The 16,721-nt window shown below is 40.3% G+C and overlaps 1 protein-coding gene across 1 annotated transcript in view; it reads right to left on the reverse strand.

Annotated features, from left to right (window-relative positions):
- Positions 1-16,721, reverse strand: part of TBCD (tubulin folding cofactor D) — a 169,330-nt gene that overhangs the window by 35,978 nt on the left and 116,631 nt on the right. The window contains exons 22-27 of the mRNA XM_063292673.1: positions 16,011-16,071; positions 14,705-14,727; positions 9,752-9,783; positions 7,420-7,482; positions 6,771-6,847; positions 6,117-6,198 (exon numbers count right to left, since the gene is read on the reverse strand). Of these exons, the coding sequence (XP_063148743.1) occupies positions 6,117-6,198; positions 6,771-6,847; positions 7,420-7,482; positions 9,752-9,783; positions 14,705-14,727; positions 16,011-16,071 (338 nt within the window). The remainder of the gene's footprint in view (positions 1-6,116; positions 6,199-6,770; positions 6,848-7,419; positions 7,483-9,751; positions 9,784-14,704; positions 14,728-16,010; positions 16,072-16,721) is intronic.

The following is a 16,721-nucleotide window of genomic DNA, read 5'->3' on the forward strand; positions in this document are numbered from 1 at the left end:
TTTGGAGAAATAGTCTTTGACCACCCAAATGACCGTTTTGCGTTGGCTGGGCGGGAGCTCGACAATAAAGTCCATGGAGATTTCCTCCCAAGGGGAAGAAGGGGCTGCCACCGGTTGCAGCAGTCCTTGGGGCTTGCCCACCTTGCGCTTGGACATTGCACAAACAGTGCAGGAGGCAATGTAGTCTTTGACATCTTTACGCAATGTGGGCCACCAGAATTGCCGCCGAACGAGGTGCAAGGTTTTTACAAACCCGAAGTGACCTGCAAGTTTGTCATCGTGTGAACGTAGTAACACATCTTTTCTGAGGCTTTCAGGGACGTAGAGGCGGTCGGATTTCCAAGCAAAGCCTCTGTCAAAAGTAACATTGTCTTTATTTGCCAGCAACCAAGTATCCGTTTTTAGTTCTTTTAGAAACTTTTGTTGCAACTGGGAGGGAATTGACAAAGGACTTGGCTGAACAGCGCTTGGCTGAACAGCGCTTGTAGTGGGCGGCTGCTGCGCGCGCGTTTGGCTTCGCGTCACAGCCTGCATGCCCAATTGGGGCGCCGTCCATAGGGTGCTTACCACATCTGGCGCTGCCCCAGAGTCCTGAGGTTGCCTTGACAAGGCATCAGCCAAGAAGTTCTTTTTCCCTGGAATAAATTTAAACTGAAAATTGAATCGGTTGAAAAATTGAGCCCAACGAACTTGTTTGGGGCTCAGTTTTCGAGGGGTACTAAGAGCCTCCAAGTTTTTATGGTCAGTCCATACTTCAAAGGGATGATTTGCCCCTTCCAACAGATGCCGCCAAGCTTCTAATGCAGCTTTTACTGCAAATGCCTCCTTCTCCCAAACATGCCAACGCCTTTCAGTCTCAGAGAATTTGCGGGATAAGTAGGCACAGGGCTTGAGGCATCCTGCCTCATCCTTCTGCATTAACAATGCCCCAATAGAATAATCGGAAGCATCTGCCTGTACAACAAACGGCTTGGAGGGATCAGGATGTTGTAAAATTGGCTCTTGGACAAAAGCTGCTTTCAGGCGCTCAAACGCCGTTTGACAAGCAGGCGTCCACCTCAACAGCGCTCCGGGATTCTTGACTCTCCTAGTATCTCCCACCCCTTTGGTTCGCAGCAGCTCAGTTAGGGGCAAGGCAATCTCAGCGAATCCCCTTATGAACAATCTGTAATAGTTGCTGAACCCCAAGAAACTTTGAAGTTGCCTGCGGGTGCGGGGACTCTCCCAGTCCATGATAGCCTGCACCTTGGCAGGGTCCATTTCTATGCCTTTATCTGAAATTCTATACCCCAAGTAGTCAATTTGGGTCTGATGAAAGGCACATTTCGACAGCTTAGCATACAATTCAGCCGACCTGAGTTTACACAATACCTGCTTTACCAGAGCTACATGCTCTTTCATGGTTTCAGTATAAATCAATACATCATCCAAATACACAAGTACACCTTTGAACAGATGTTCATGCAAAACCTCATTGATTAATTGCATAAATACCCCAGGGGCCCCAGCCAACCCAAACGGCAACACCTTATACTGGAAAGCTCCCAACGGGCAATTGAATGCGGTTTTCCACTCATCCCCCTCCTTGATCCGTACACGATAGTAGGCTTCTCTTAAATCAAGTTTAGAGAAGATCTTGCCCTTAGCCAGATGTGACAACATGTCCTTTATCAATGGCAAGGGATATTTGTTGGAAATTGAGACGGCATTTAATCCGCGGAAATCCGTACAAAGTCTCAATGTCCCGTCCTTTTTTGGGCGAAAAAGAACCGGCGCCCCCACGGGTGAATTTGCCGGCTCAATAAATCCGCGCGCCAGATTTTTGTCCACAAATTCCCTCAACAGAGTCAGTTCCTTCTGCGTCATGGAATAAATTTTTGGTTTAGGCAATTGGGTGTTGGGCAACAGTTCTATGGCACAGTCCGTCTTTCGATGGGGGGGCAACTGATCGGCTTCCTTTTCACCGAATACATCAGCAAACATCCAGTACTCGGCCGGCAAGCCTTCCAGAGGAGAGGCCGGGTAAGGCGGAGTCGCAGCTGCCGCAACCCCCACCATCTCCTCTGGGGCACCTTTACCCTCGGCCGCTTGATAAAACCCATCCCTAAACGTGATAGTTCGGTAGACCCAGTTTATGTGGGGGTTTTGCTGCACCAACCAGGGTACCCCCAACACCACCAATGGCCCCCCAACCGGAGCCACCACAAAAGACAGCCCTTCCTGATGACTGCCCAGTTGCAAGGCTACACGCCCTGTAAAATGGGTGACCGGTTGGCCCCCTGCCACGGACCCATCCAGCTGAGTAAAAGCGATGGGTCGCTGTAAAGGGAACGTGGGGAGCTCCAAAGCCGCCACCACGTCGGGGTGCATAAGACAGCGGGAACACCCCGAATCAATCATGGCCCATACTTCCACAGTCTTGGATTGGGAGCCCAATTTCAATTTCACCATGAGTATGCGGTAAGTGCCACTCACCGATGGAGGCTCGCGCCCATCCTCTACCACCTGCCCAGCGGCGCCCTTTAGAGCAGGTGGCTGGCGTTTCCCGCCGGCTGCGGGATTTCGGTCTCCCCCTCAATTTCGAAGAACATTACATCGTCTCCCTCGGTTTCAGCCACCGCAGCTTTTTGCTTCCTCGGCAATGCAGGGGACTTTGCTGGCGGTTTTCCGGGCCGTTCCTCCACCTTTGCCTTCGGGCATGCTGCCACTCTATGCCCCTCCTTACCACATCTCAGGCACAAGCCTTTGGCGTACCGCTTCTCCCGCTCCTCGTCCCAGGGTCGTTGTCCCGGTTTTCCCCCGGTGGTCGATGGGCGGCTGGGCTTCACCTCCCGCCCCGACTTGGCGGTCCTCCGCTGGGCAAAGATCTCCTGTGCATGTTCAGCCCTCCCCGCCAGCAGGATCCACTCATACAGCGTGTATGGGTCGTCCCTCCCCAGGGACCAGCGCAGCACCTCTGTATTCAAGCCATCCTTGAAGAGCTCGATAATGGTGGCTTGGGACCAGTCATCCACCTTCCCAGCTAGCGCTTTAAACTCCAAAGCATAATCGGCCACTGATCTGAACCCCTGCTTGAGTTCCTTCAGGGCTCGCTTTGCTCTCTCCTTTGCTAAGGGGTCCTCGAAGTGTTGCTTCAACGCCCAGAGGAACTCCTCGAGACTTTCCAGTTCGGGCGCCTCCGACTGGCACATCTGGACATACCAGTCTGCCGCCCTCCCCTTCAGTTTGGTGGCAATGGTGATGATCCTTGCCTTTTCCGATTGGAAAAACGCCCCCCATTCTTCCATATAGGCTTTCGCGTTCGTCAGGAAGAACGAGAGTTTGGTCGGGTCCCCATCAAACTTGACAGGGAAGTCTCGCATGCCGCCTCCCGCCGCGCTGCGCCCCACCACCGGTGCTGCCGCGGCTTGTGTTCCCCTGGCTTGGGGTGGCACGGGGCCCCGGGGCGATCGCCCTGGCGATGCTGCGATTTCCATCCGGACCGACTGGTCCCCTTCGCGCCTCCGCACCACCCGTCGCCGTTCCGGGGACAGCCCCTGGGAAGAGGGGGTTGAATGCCTTTGGCTTGATTCTTCCCGGACCTCTCGCAACGAGGTCACATCCAAGCTCAGCTGTTTCAATATAGCCTCCAACGAATCCATTTTGGACTCCAACACTCGGATCCGATCCGGAGTGGGTGAGCCCTCCGTTGGCTGCACCTGCACCACGTTGGGGGACAATGGGTATCTCTGCCTCCAGGAGGGACCCCCCGCTGCCGTGGTATCTCCTTGGGTCGTATCCCAGGTGAGCAGCTCGCCCGGAGAATTTACGGTGGTCTCTGGGGCCGTTTTCAGCCCCCCGGCTTCACTCTCCGACTCGGAGCTCGCCTCCTCTCGGGTGGCTGACAGCTCCCCACCTTGGGACGGTCGGCCGGACTGCCTCACGGTCGAGTCCGGTTCCCCTTCCTCCATCATCAGGATGTCGGGTTCAGTCATCGCGGGCTCTCTCCCTCACAGGGTTAGACGCTTGTCTTTCCTGGACAGGGGCCAGCGGAGTTAGGAACTTAGATTCTCAGCTTTATGTAATGGTTGCCCTAGCCCCAAATACTCAGACTCACAAGAGGCTGCTAAATGAAATCTGATTTATTTAGAGTACTAAAGACAGATACAAAGAAAGCTGAGAATGAGCAAAAGCGCGCCAAATACAAACTTAAACCCTTGGTGCAAACGTATCCCGCCTCCCTCGTAACAGCCCCGCCCGACACAGGTGCTAGCAATCGTCAGAGTTGCTAGCCTGGGAAAGTAACCTTGAGCGCAGTAGATAATACAAATACATTCCAAAGCAAAGCCAAAAGATAAACGTTCCCATCCTCCCGAGAAAGATGAAACACGCATCCAATTAATGACATGCGAAACGTTACGATGCATCAAAGACATTGAAACGGCGAACATGACAAATGCCCACTTTAATTTCAAAAACAATTTTAAAACATCAGTTTAAAACAACAACAAAAGAACAGCAGAAAATTAACTAGGAGCCACAGATATGTATGAGAAAGATCAGCAGTGTCAAAATGCCAGGCATGACTGGAGTGACTAAAGCTCAAGAACCTTTTTACATGTGCATGATGCATGCAATGCATGTTAAAAAGGGGCAGGGCTTCAATCATCCAGTTGTGCCCACCATTTTGACACTGTTGTCCCTTCTGAGGGTGCTCCTGCCAGGAGCTACATTTTGTTATTATCCAATCATAACTCTGTTAATGTAAAAGTGGTAACAAAATACAAAGTCTACAATGTTAATTTAACAAAATTAATAGCAACAAGCTAAGTGCATCTTTTTGAAGAAGGAGGGGAAAGAAGAGGCAAGCTCTGAAGCAAATTGAAGAGAAACAAAAATGCAACTTTAGGCTGGAGGGATCAAAAAACTATCCTTAACTATTACTATATGTAAGAAAGAAATTGGGTGTTTTCTTTTCCAATAAATCTGCACTTTCAACTTGTAGGCCAGAACTTCCATCTAAATCCCAAGGCAGCAGGTTCCATTGGTGAAGTGCATGCCTAACTAAGCATAGAAATCATACTTATTTTGATAGTTTCATGCAGGGAAGATGCAGCCTTTTGATCAGCTACTGTAGCTCCTTTGAAATTAAAGGACGATAGTTGGGATATTATCTCCCTACGATCATGTTTTAGCCATTATGCTTGTCCTCTCCAATACCTGTTATCTGTTGACCAGAAGCATAGAAGGGCAGTGCATAAGAAATGTCCTTCATCAGTGTTCTAGTCTGCTGAGCTGGTGGTATTTGCTGGTGTACGGACACGTCTTTCTAGTTTATACAAAGCTTCATCTTTCTACTCCTTTCTGGTCAGTTATATTTTCATTAAATCTGTGCCTAATTTAGGCCTATTTTTTGCTATTAATGAACAATTTATATGGTTACTTTATTAGTATTAAAATAACTGATCTGTACAATCTACAAGGTTAAAAAGGAAGGGTTGGTAATTTAGAAGTGCCTACATAATCATTTCAACAGCCTCGTGTGGCGCAGAGTGGTAGGCAGCAGTATTGCAACCAAAACTCTCCCCATGACCCGAGTTCGATCCCAGTGGAAGCTGGATTCTCGGGTAGCCAGCTCAGGTCGACTCAGCCTTCCATCCTTCCGAGGTCGGTGAAATGAGTACCCGGCTTGCTGGGGAAGGTGACAACTGGGAAAGGCAATGGAAAACCACCCCACTATAGTCTGCCAAGAAAACATTGTGGAAGTGGCATCCCCCCAAAGGGTCAGATATGACTCGGTGCTTGCACAGGGGACCTTTCTCCTTTCACATAATTATTTAAGTGGCAACTGTTTAAAGTAATGTACTAGAGATATTATATTGTCCCATATACGTGAAACTCAAAATTACTTCAATTGGGCAAAGCATGTCTTCTTCCAACAAACAATGCATGCTAGCTTCTGTCATCTAATTAAAGTTGAACATAAAAGTATATATAACTGGGTTGATCCTGAAAAGCTACTAACCACTGAGATGTTAGTTCAGGCTAGTTTGGCTTCCGCTGGAATTTTTTTTAGTTAGCAAGATATCGTAAGTCATCCCTTAATAAAGATAGAGATGAATCTTGTGAATCATTACCTTGCTCAGCCAGATTTGCTCCTCCCTCTTCACTGCAGTAATACTCATTACACAGAGCAGCTAATGCAGACACTGCTGACTCCTAAAACAAAAGCAAAACCGCAAAACTAAAAAATGCCTTATCTTTCAAATGTACTCTAAAGGAACAAACAATTTTACCATAGAAACACCTGACAGGTCACCTGGAAAAGTCCTATTGTAACATATTTAGTGTCTATTCATGCAGTTATTATCAGATAACCCATTCATCTGAGATTTCACACAGCTGAGTGACATCATACCATGTTCAATTGTTCCATGCAAATCCATGAAGTGATCCTATTGATACCCCATGAAGAGATATAACATTTTGAGGAAGTACATAATGTTGTCTAACACAGATGCTTCATAATACTGTCATTAGCAAGCGTGGCCACTTTACTGTTCACCTCTAACTCCAGATCATTTATTCGCAAGTTATAAAACGTAAGTCAAGGTACACACTATGGGAGTGGGAGAAAAGTTACGTTTACATCTTTTCACTGCCAGAAATGTTGATTTATATGTACTCTCTGCTTCATTTTAGAAAACCTAGAAATTTAAACCGTAATACAGCAACAAGCAAAATGTGATATTTAGACTTTTTTTAGATCAATACAGATAAAATTACTGTACTTTTACTTGCTGTCTTGCATTGCTTGAAATAAGATGAAGGCTTTGTAAACTATCATTTATCAGCCACTGCCAGCCATCTGAAGAGAAAGGGAACATATTTGGTAGTATACTAATTAAATTGCTTTTTAGCATATCTACATCTTTTTACAAATCCTTACAGATTCAAAGTCTAATTGAAATTTGTTTCAAATTCTTTTCACTACTATGTTTTTAAAAGAAGTTCCATAAATAAAATATCTGCATAAAAAGCTGCCTGAATAGCAGGCACACAGAACACAGAAGAGCTGGAAATATTTAGAGATGCAACTGCTATTCCATATTTTCCTGTGATTGCCATCATTCTGTAACATCTCCAACTGGCATCAATGCCCCGTGACTTCCACATATTGCATCTTTCTGACATTACTGTGATGAACAAAACTGAATATAGCAAACATGGCCACAGCATCAAGATGACAGGGACAAAAAGTTAAGTATGTATATCAAAACTTGAACCACTCTGAATTACATCTTTTGACAGTAGAAAATAAAGGAATTTACATGACCAAAACTCTTGTTAGGAGAATTCAATAACACTGTCTATTTGGCTAAAGTTATAATCATCAATAAACAGACATGGTAATTCTACAACATGACAAACATCACCTACCAATTATAGGATCTTTTCTAAAAGGCATTTTTGAAAGTGATAACTTTTCAATCAAAGTGCATACTAGAAAACAAGAAGGAAAAGAAGCAATCAGACCTGCATTCACTGAATTAAATGGCATTTATAAACATTTTCACACAGGGTCATGGTTCAGGAAGTCATACTGTTATTACTACATAGTAAATAGGACTGTATGGCAAATCTGTCTGCAGAGGGAGATATGACAGGAAGGATGACTGCTACAGAGGAAGGGTGCAACTGCAATTCTGATCCACCACACTCAAAACAAAGTTCTGAGTGCTAGATCATTAGAGGCTTTTATCTCAAGCTGATTCTATTGAATGCCAGGTCCATTAGTAATAAAATGTCTTTCCATAATTTGATTTTGGAGGAGAAAGTAGACCTGGCATTTATCACCAATATTTAGCTGGGAGAGCTAAATATCTTCAACACTAAGGTAGAGGAGGAGGGGTGCAATGATATTCCATGAGAATTTGATGGTGCCCATATTTGTTCTGTGATAACTTGGTGGTGGCCTGACCTGTTGTTTTGCAGGTGACCAGATCTGAACTTCAATATGTGAAGTTGCGTGCCAGAGTATTGCTGTTGTATCTCCCCTCTCTCCACAGTCCATCAAGCTTCTTTCTTGAGCTCCTCAACCTTATCACTGGAGTGGTGATAGATTCCCTCAAGCTTCACATTATGGGGGATGTCTGAGAATTCATGGATACTATGACAACCATGGGCTTGTCCCAGTCACCAAGGTCCCAACTCACATGGCCTGAGCACATTAAATCTGGTCTTTACCTTGGATCAATTAGATTGTGTTTTGAGGGTAGATCAGATCGGACTTAAAATACAAGGCCACCACTGAGCATTAGGAGGGGACAGATCTATCAAGATGGTCTGCTCTTAGGAATCCGTAAGAATGTTCTCAGTAGCACTTCCTCACTGGGGAATTGTTTAGCTCCCAAGATCAGGACACTCTCTGTCCTTTGCTCATTTAGGAGTTCCTTTTCATAGGTCTTTTGGCCGGGAGAGTTCTCAGTAATCAATCATAGTGAAGCAATAGATTTTATTATATAAATAGTATTTTTTTGTTTTTAGAAATGTAAACTGTCCAGTGAGTAGGTGGTATATAAATTGCTATGGTAAACAAATAAATTCTTAGCAGCACAAAGGACATTACAAAAACAGTCTATCACAAAGTAAGACTTTTGAGGAGGTAACTTTTAGTTAATTTGATGCCCTCAAATATGCTGGATACATCACCCTGAAGGCAGCACAATGGCCAACCTGACTACAGAACTGTAGGCTAGCACATCCAGAAGGCATCAGTTGGCAAAGAACACTGTGCGCTATCCATACCAAGAATTACTCATTACATATTAATATACAGGTATGGCATGCAGAAATCCCAACAAAAACTTGTATTTCCTAATACCTGAGCATTTCTTTATTTGAAGGCAGGGGAGAATTCCTGCTTGCTTAGAGTTCCTTTTTAACTAGAGTCCCACTACATAGACATGAACAAGGCCCTTAAAGCAATGCTCAAGTAATTAATTTTGACATCAAACTGGCAAGGAAAGGGGTTATTGCATCTACATTTTTTCCTACTATGGATTAAAAGCCGGAATATGAAAAAAATGAGAATTATCCAAGATGCAATTAACACTAAATCTCTTATGGTGAAAGGGCTTTACTGGTATATTTATTTATACTGTATATTTATACTGTATTTATGCTTACATTATATTTGTATCTGATATTTATTTATGTTTATGGCATTTTAATGTTTTTATCTTTATTGTAAACCGCCCAGAGTCCCCCCTTTCGGGGGAAATGAGCATTGGAAAAATCAAATAAATAAATAAATGCAATCCTATTCTATGTACTAGAGATGGGACAAGGTGACTGTTGGTCCACTGAAGAGAAGCAGAATGTTTGCCCCTAAGATCAAATCCTATCAATCAGAAATAATCTAGTAACTGAGCTCTGCCTTCAGCTTGACTCTTACGTTCTGCAGAAAAAAGAACAATTGATAATTACTAAAATAGTATTAAAAAACTATCAGTCTGGGATTTTACCATGTTTTAATTATACATTTTCTCAATTGTTAGTTAAGAAAAATATATTTTGGTATAAGAATATTAGATTAAGGAGAATGGCTGAGGTATACTTTAAGAGAGCTATGCACTGGGCACAAATTGAAGGCTGGCAAGATAATCAGTGAATCAGAAGAACAGCCAAGTTTATATTACATAATCTCAGAACATAATATTTCTTTCCAAATTATATTTGTAAGTAGAATGCTCTATGTCATGTAACATACCAGCTGGCCTCATTAGTTCTCCACCTAAACCTCTGGAAAAGAAAAGAAAAAAATACACCAATTCAAGAAACAACATCACTGTCAGTATTTTGCACTGGCATGACAGAGGAAAGGAACACTGATACCTGAATCTAAACCTGCCTGTTTTGCCAAAATTCAATACATCAAGGCTTAATATGCAGCACATGCATATACAGCACTTCTCCAGCTACTCTACTCCTTACTTTGCATGAGTAAGAAAGCAAGTCAGAATTTGAAACTTCACTGTGCTTCCTGTTAACTGCAGTCTGTGGTCAAGAGCTTGCAAATAACTCAGATTTAGGAGTTAGTTTTTAAACCTGGATCAAAGATGGTGTGCATCTTGATTCAGATGTTTCCTGAACCAAGTTTATATGTGAATTGCACAGTTCTCAGAAAAAAAGAGAAGAGAAGCTAACCAGGCTGTGTGGAATGGGAATAGTTCTGCAAACCTTAATTTATCATGCTAGATAAATTAGTTCTGCATTTGCAAATGCAGTTTTAGAGTTACCCAATGGCCAAATCCAATTCCACCCTCATTTCATTACCTGTTTATAAAAAGTATTTTTTAAAGTCAGCTTTCTGGCAACTCTTTTGGACTATTCTATAGAAAGCATTAGCTAAAATGTGCTGGTATCAAGTTGATCCCACAAGATGGCTATTGCATTATTTTTGAAAAATAACTTTTACTTCCTGAATAAATCCATTTTTTCAATTTTAAAAATTTACTTCATTATTTCTTGTCCATCTGTGATCTATTCAAAATTTTGAAGTACAGTACTGTATTCCAATAACTTATGCAACTGAAGGCAACAACTAAAAACCATGACATATGCCATCAAACCCGAGGATTAGGAGGAAAGATGCCATGTGAGGTGAAGTTAGGTAGTGGCAGCAGGAACTACCAAGCAGAAGATGGAACCAGAGTATGAAGACCCAGAGGGCTTCTGGAAAAGGTGGTGTGAGACCTCCAGCCTTCTACCCTACAAATGTATCTGAGACCCCTTGACACTTGGAAGTTTTTCTTGAAAAAACAATGATCAATTACTAATCCATTTATATCCATCCATCCATGCTCTAAAAGAATTTTATCTTTGTTCTAGCCTCCTTCTATCTAATTTGAGACATAATGTAAGCTGGATGATTGCAATGGTTCAATAACAGCTAGTAAGAAGTTCAACAATGACTGATCTTGGATCTTTCCTTTTGTATATCTTACATTTTTATCACTGGCTGTGAAATACCCACTGCTTAAAGCCCTTTCCCATCTTAGTAGTAGTATCTAAAGTCAACCTAAAGCTACTAAAAGCATGTATGAGAGCGAGAAAATGTTAGCATTATTATACTTGTATTATTTTTCTCTCCTTAAATTCAGAACTGTGTGATGGAACTCGTAGAAAGAATTCCACTAGTAACCAACCTAAATCAAGCAAAGTACAATTTTCTGGAATAGAAATTATGCATTCTGGAATTCTGGAATTCACTTCCTCAAGATGTAGAGTTAGCTACCAGTTTAGATTGCTTTAAAAGGGATTAAACAAATTTATGGAGAATAAGATATCAATAACTATTACTCATGGTGACTAAATAGTATCTCCAGAATCAGAGATAGCAAGATTCTCAATACCAGTCACAGGAGAACAACAATGGAAGAGGGTTGTTGCTGGCGGGCCTTATATATAATCTGCTTGTTGGATTTTCATAAATATCTGGTTAGCCAATATAAAAAATATAATCCTAGCATAGATAGATCTTTAATTTGATCCAGAGGGCTTGTCTTGCATTATTAAATTCAACAAGGCAGCAAGTACTAAGAGCATAAAAAGATTATGTGGAGATAACTTGTAATAGATAAAAGAAAAGAAAAACAAACTAGTATTGCACTGAGGAAAAAAAGAAAGAAGAGAGTAAGTTGCTCTTTAAAGTCTTTCTGTCTCATGACTTTATATTAGGGGAGTGCATGGACTACCTCCATCCAGTCTGGTAGCCTAGTCTGGACTCTGGAAATAGTGTAACTAAGTTTAAGTTGTTTTGGAGGTTGCTAGCAGATCTGAAATGTAATTTGTAAAACTGTACCTCTGCTCTCTCATGGGGAAAACTCAAATGTCTTCAACTTTGCTCTTCAACAAAATGGGATGAGTATTACAAGTAAAATAGAAAATTATGCATAGATGCAGCATGCCAGATTTCATAGACATCTGTGTTATGTGTCTTTATACATCTGATTTTAAAAGGAAAAAAGGTGCTGCAACTTAGTTGTTTTGGAACAGAATCTTATTACGTTTGCAGTGAAAATATCATTGTGGTGGGAAGACCCATCCCCACTTTCAGATGGACAGACTGAAGCTCTTTGCATAAAGAGAATGTGTTTAATAGTAATTATGATCCATATTTTGAGGGTGGTAAAATATATAAAGGATGAATCTGTTACTGTTTTCGAAATAATAAAGCAGTCACTAGTTAATGCAACTTAAACAAGACCATTACACAGCAGCTCATGTGAACACTGAGTCAGAGTCACACTGTGTAGCACATGGTAAAATAAGAATATCCCTCCACTAGGGGTATGCAAAGCATTCTGAACTCACATCACTCTGAAGTCATTTACTCGAAGCTTGAAGCAACGGTTCATTTCAGTCTTGAAGTGCCGCATTTCAAGGGCAAGACTTTCAAATGAACGCAAGGTGATCATTTGAGAAGTGTTGTGAGCTCAAACCAGGAATATTTTAAATTTGAATAATTTCAATTTCAGGATGTTTTGTATAGACCCTACACTTCAGCCTCCAGGCTATTATGATTGCAGTGACGAAATAGAGGTGATCACTAGATTTAAGGGAAATTCCCAGTTACTAAATGCAATATTCCTCTTCAATTCTTTTCCAGCCACAGCATTTTATATTAACTCTGAAAGAGTTCCTTCCGCTCCCCCACTCCCATCTGCAAGGCTATTACATTTTGCAGCATGTTAGAACTCTGGATAAACTATATGGGACTGGAACTCTGGGGTTCTCAATTTAGAACACAGAAGACTCCTAACTACTTTACCCTGGGGAAACGGAATATTGTCTGAAATACACCATTCTTCATTGGCACCAGGATTTTACTGAACCCAATACATAGATTTACATTAACTCAGCTAGTCAACCAAGTTCACTATTACTGGATTTTATTAAACAATCCTTCGATTTATCTTGCAAATCATTTAATGATCTTGTACTCTACAGTTTCCAGGGAGAATGCTTTTATTTTATGATATAGAGCTTTTGCCAGAGTCACTTATTTACATAACAAACAGAAATCAAGCACAGGCCAATGTAATTATTTGGTTCTCTGGGAATGCATCTTATTTTTGTAACAGAAATCCTCATTCCAGAAATCAGTAAATGCAACTACAAAAATTTGATTACAGATATCCTTTGACAAATGGTTAGTTATTTTATTAAAATTTCAAGAAATTACTTCTCAGAGGGGAATTTTCATGGCACTGCACCTTTAGTATACTCCATAAAACTAGTTTAACTTGTTTAGCAATGCTATCCTATTAAAAGCAAAGGAGCTGTTTATTATGAAATGACCAAAACACTAATGTTTTATATATTATTTAAATGTATGTATACATTTATACATTTACATCCTGAAAATCTGTAAAATGCCTGCAAGTGAATAATTCTTCTGGTTCACATTATTTTGAAGACGAAGACATTTATGTTACATACAGTTCATATTTTAAAAAAGACACACAAATAAGAAAACCAAAAGAGTGATGTGGGTAATAGTTATTGCTCTCAGAAAAAGGAGAAAAAATTAAATTTCCCCAAGTATGTAATATTATACAAGATGGCAAATCTATATAAGGACATGTCTGAACATGTTTCTAATATATTCTTTCTTCTCCCTTTGGTTGTTTGGGAGTGTTTCTTCTCCCTTTGGGGTTGGGTTTTAATAGCATCCAATGTGGCAGCCTTTGGACCTAAGCAGTTCAGAAACTCAGTGTGTCCAAGCTTGTAAGGCTCATTCAAGGCCAGCCCAATAATGCTGAAAAATTGTAATAGGCTCTACTTGCTACTACTGTAATTCCACCAGACATTTCTTTCCTCTTTTTCCTGGTTACATGCAGCATATATTTGGAGGCAACTGCATAACGCATCCCCTTTACAGGAGACATGTTTTGTATTTTGCACACCAAGTAATGTACTGCTACCCAGTAAAGCACTCATTCATACAGGATGATTTCTTAGAAGTAGCAGCAAGCTAGTAAATAAGAGTCAGGTGGAAAGAAAAAAAACCCACAACTTTAGCCTTATTTATTTGGGGTGGCAAGCAGAGTGCACATTTGTACACTCATACACAGCTATCTGTATTCTGTGCTGTGTAAAAGCAGTTAAAAGGAAGGATGTTCTCTGTTCAATTGCTTGAGGAACTGCTTGAGGCAAACTGTGCCAACATATTATTGCAAACTGAGAACAAAAGTTTAATTTCCCAACTATCTAAAACTCTGGGTTATTTCATGAACCAACGTTATGTGTTTCAGTGAATGCTGATAGTGTGGATTATATTGTTTTTCCTTTTCTAGGGTGACACAATGTCTTGATCTGATAGCTGTCTACTTTTTAAACAGCTCATTGATACTATAAAGCGTAGCCTTATAACTCTTTGCCACATACTTCACAGAATAGGTATGCAATATGAATGAACTTCTAAGATGAGCCTGCTCCATTCCTGACAAACATATCTTCTTTATCATAGTCATGGTCCCTATCACTAGCAGCACGTTCATATAGAGTTAATATAAATGTAGGAATCATTTTTTAAAATTTAAAAATAAATACTGTGAATTCTTATACAAAAGGGATTAACCATTTCAGAAGCATGTTCATTTATCCTGCAAACTCATTCTCAAAATTGTAACAGTCTATTTGACATTAATTATCTTACCTATACAACTGACGACGACAAAGCTGTAAAAGAACGAATTTTACATTAAGAATTTTCATTGCATAAAACTGAAATAAATCTGAATGTGGATTTAAAAACAACAGCCTATAAGAAAGAGATGGAAAAAGATGAAATAGTGGATATACAAAAAGATGAAATATTGGATATACAAATGAAACCAGCTGATGACTTAATAATTAAAAAAGACACACAAATGCTAAACCAAAAGAGTGATGTGGATAATTTCTTTATTTGGATTTACAAAAGGAACTTGTTGAAGTTATCAACAGTTCTGTGAGAAGAGACAGTAAGAATATGAACAGTGATGTGGATAAGCTTTTATACTGGATTTATAAAAGGAACTTGTTAAAGGTGCCAACAACTTGGGGATGAAAAGAAACCAGATGTTAGGATATTATTTGAGGGGACTAAAGATTGTTGGGAGAAAGGGGAAAGAATACAAAATTGATTTATTTGATCAAGGCTAAAATAAATGGGTTGCTATCTTTGGTAACGTTTAATGGATTTTTGCTGACCAGGACTGGATGACAACGTTTTAAAGATTTTGTTTATCTGAAGAGATAGAGGGGATTTGTTTAAATAGAAACTGAGATATAAATGTAAAAGTTCAAAGTGGGTTTATTGGATAAAGTTTGTAATAGTTATGTTGTTATTTCTGATAACCATTAATGGGCTTTTGCTGATTAAGATGGAGTATGAGGTTTTAAATATTTGTTTATAGAGAATAGGGTGAAATATGGGCTACAGAGATGGTTTGTTTTATTTTAAGAGATGGTGATAAGTTGTTAATGTTGATGCTGGGAATGAAGAAGCAGGTTTCTTCTTTTTACTTATTTTTTTTTGTGCACTTTTTATATTTCATTTTTTTTCTTTTTATATATTTTTATCCTATGTAGATAGTATTAGTTCTATCTGTATAATATAATATTTAATAAAAATTATTCATAAAAAAGAATTTTCATTGATTCCAGTGCTTTTCAAACTGTGGGTCATGAGTTTGTTTGGGGAAAGGGGTGAAAAGAAAATGTATTCCTGGATGAGTTTAATAATAACAAACTCTTCCCTTCCATCTAAGAACCTTTTCTCTTTCACTAGGCCATGGCAAAAGAAAAGAGATAAATGATCAGTTAACAATGATAATATGATAAACGTGGCATGGCTTCCAATTAAGTCCATTGCTTTAAATATTGTTTGTATTATTTATTTACATAGAAAGGCTCTTTTTTTTCTATTTAAAAGGTACACCTGCAAAAATAACTATTCAGTAGACAAAATATATACTAACCTCCACATGAATCTGTTTAAGACCTTCCAAAATTTTTTCATCCAAGTAAAATGAAATAAGCCTGCAAAGTTTAAAAGCATTTTAAATCAATGTAGTATTATTTAACATTAAATAGTTATAGCAATTTTTTCTCAAAGCAACTATTTGATTCTTAATTATATGTAAACATTGTGAAAATTCTGCAGCTATTATTATTATCAGCATTCCCTCCCCACACATGAACATCAGATTTTCCTCCCAAGTATTATTAATTCTTGGTTGTGACAAAAGCTATATTTGCTAGGTTCTATTTATTTATTCTAAAATTATGTTTGATAGTTTCATGTTTGATAACTCCTTTCTAAAGCCTGCTTTAATAATATATAAGACAAACACACATACATACGTACACACATACACACACACACACACACAAAACCCCAAAGGAGCATGTTAAGAGAATAGGAAAAATATCACATAGGTAGATTTCCAAAATCTTAACACAAAATCTTTGCCATGGCAAGTGTGGATAAATAATCAGAACACAAGACCAGGGATTTTTTCTTCTGTTGTATGTTTTTTGATGCCTTTGAGTCAGTCTTGATTCCTAGTGACTGCCTGGACCAGTCCCTGCAGTTTCCTTGGCAAGCTTTTCAGAGGTGGGTTGCAATTACCTCCTTCCTAGGGCTGAGAGGGAGTGAATGGCACAAAGTCACCCAGCTGGCCGGGACT

This window comes from Candoia aspera, chromosome 2, assembly GCF_035149785.1.
Source record: "Candoia aspera isolate rCanAsp1 chromosome 2, rCanAsp1.hap2, whole genome shotgun sequence".
In the NCBI taxonomy this organism is placed as follows: Eukaryota; Metazoa; Chordata; class Lepidosauria; order Squamata; family Boidae; genus Candoia; species Candoia aspera.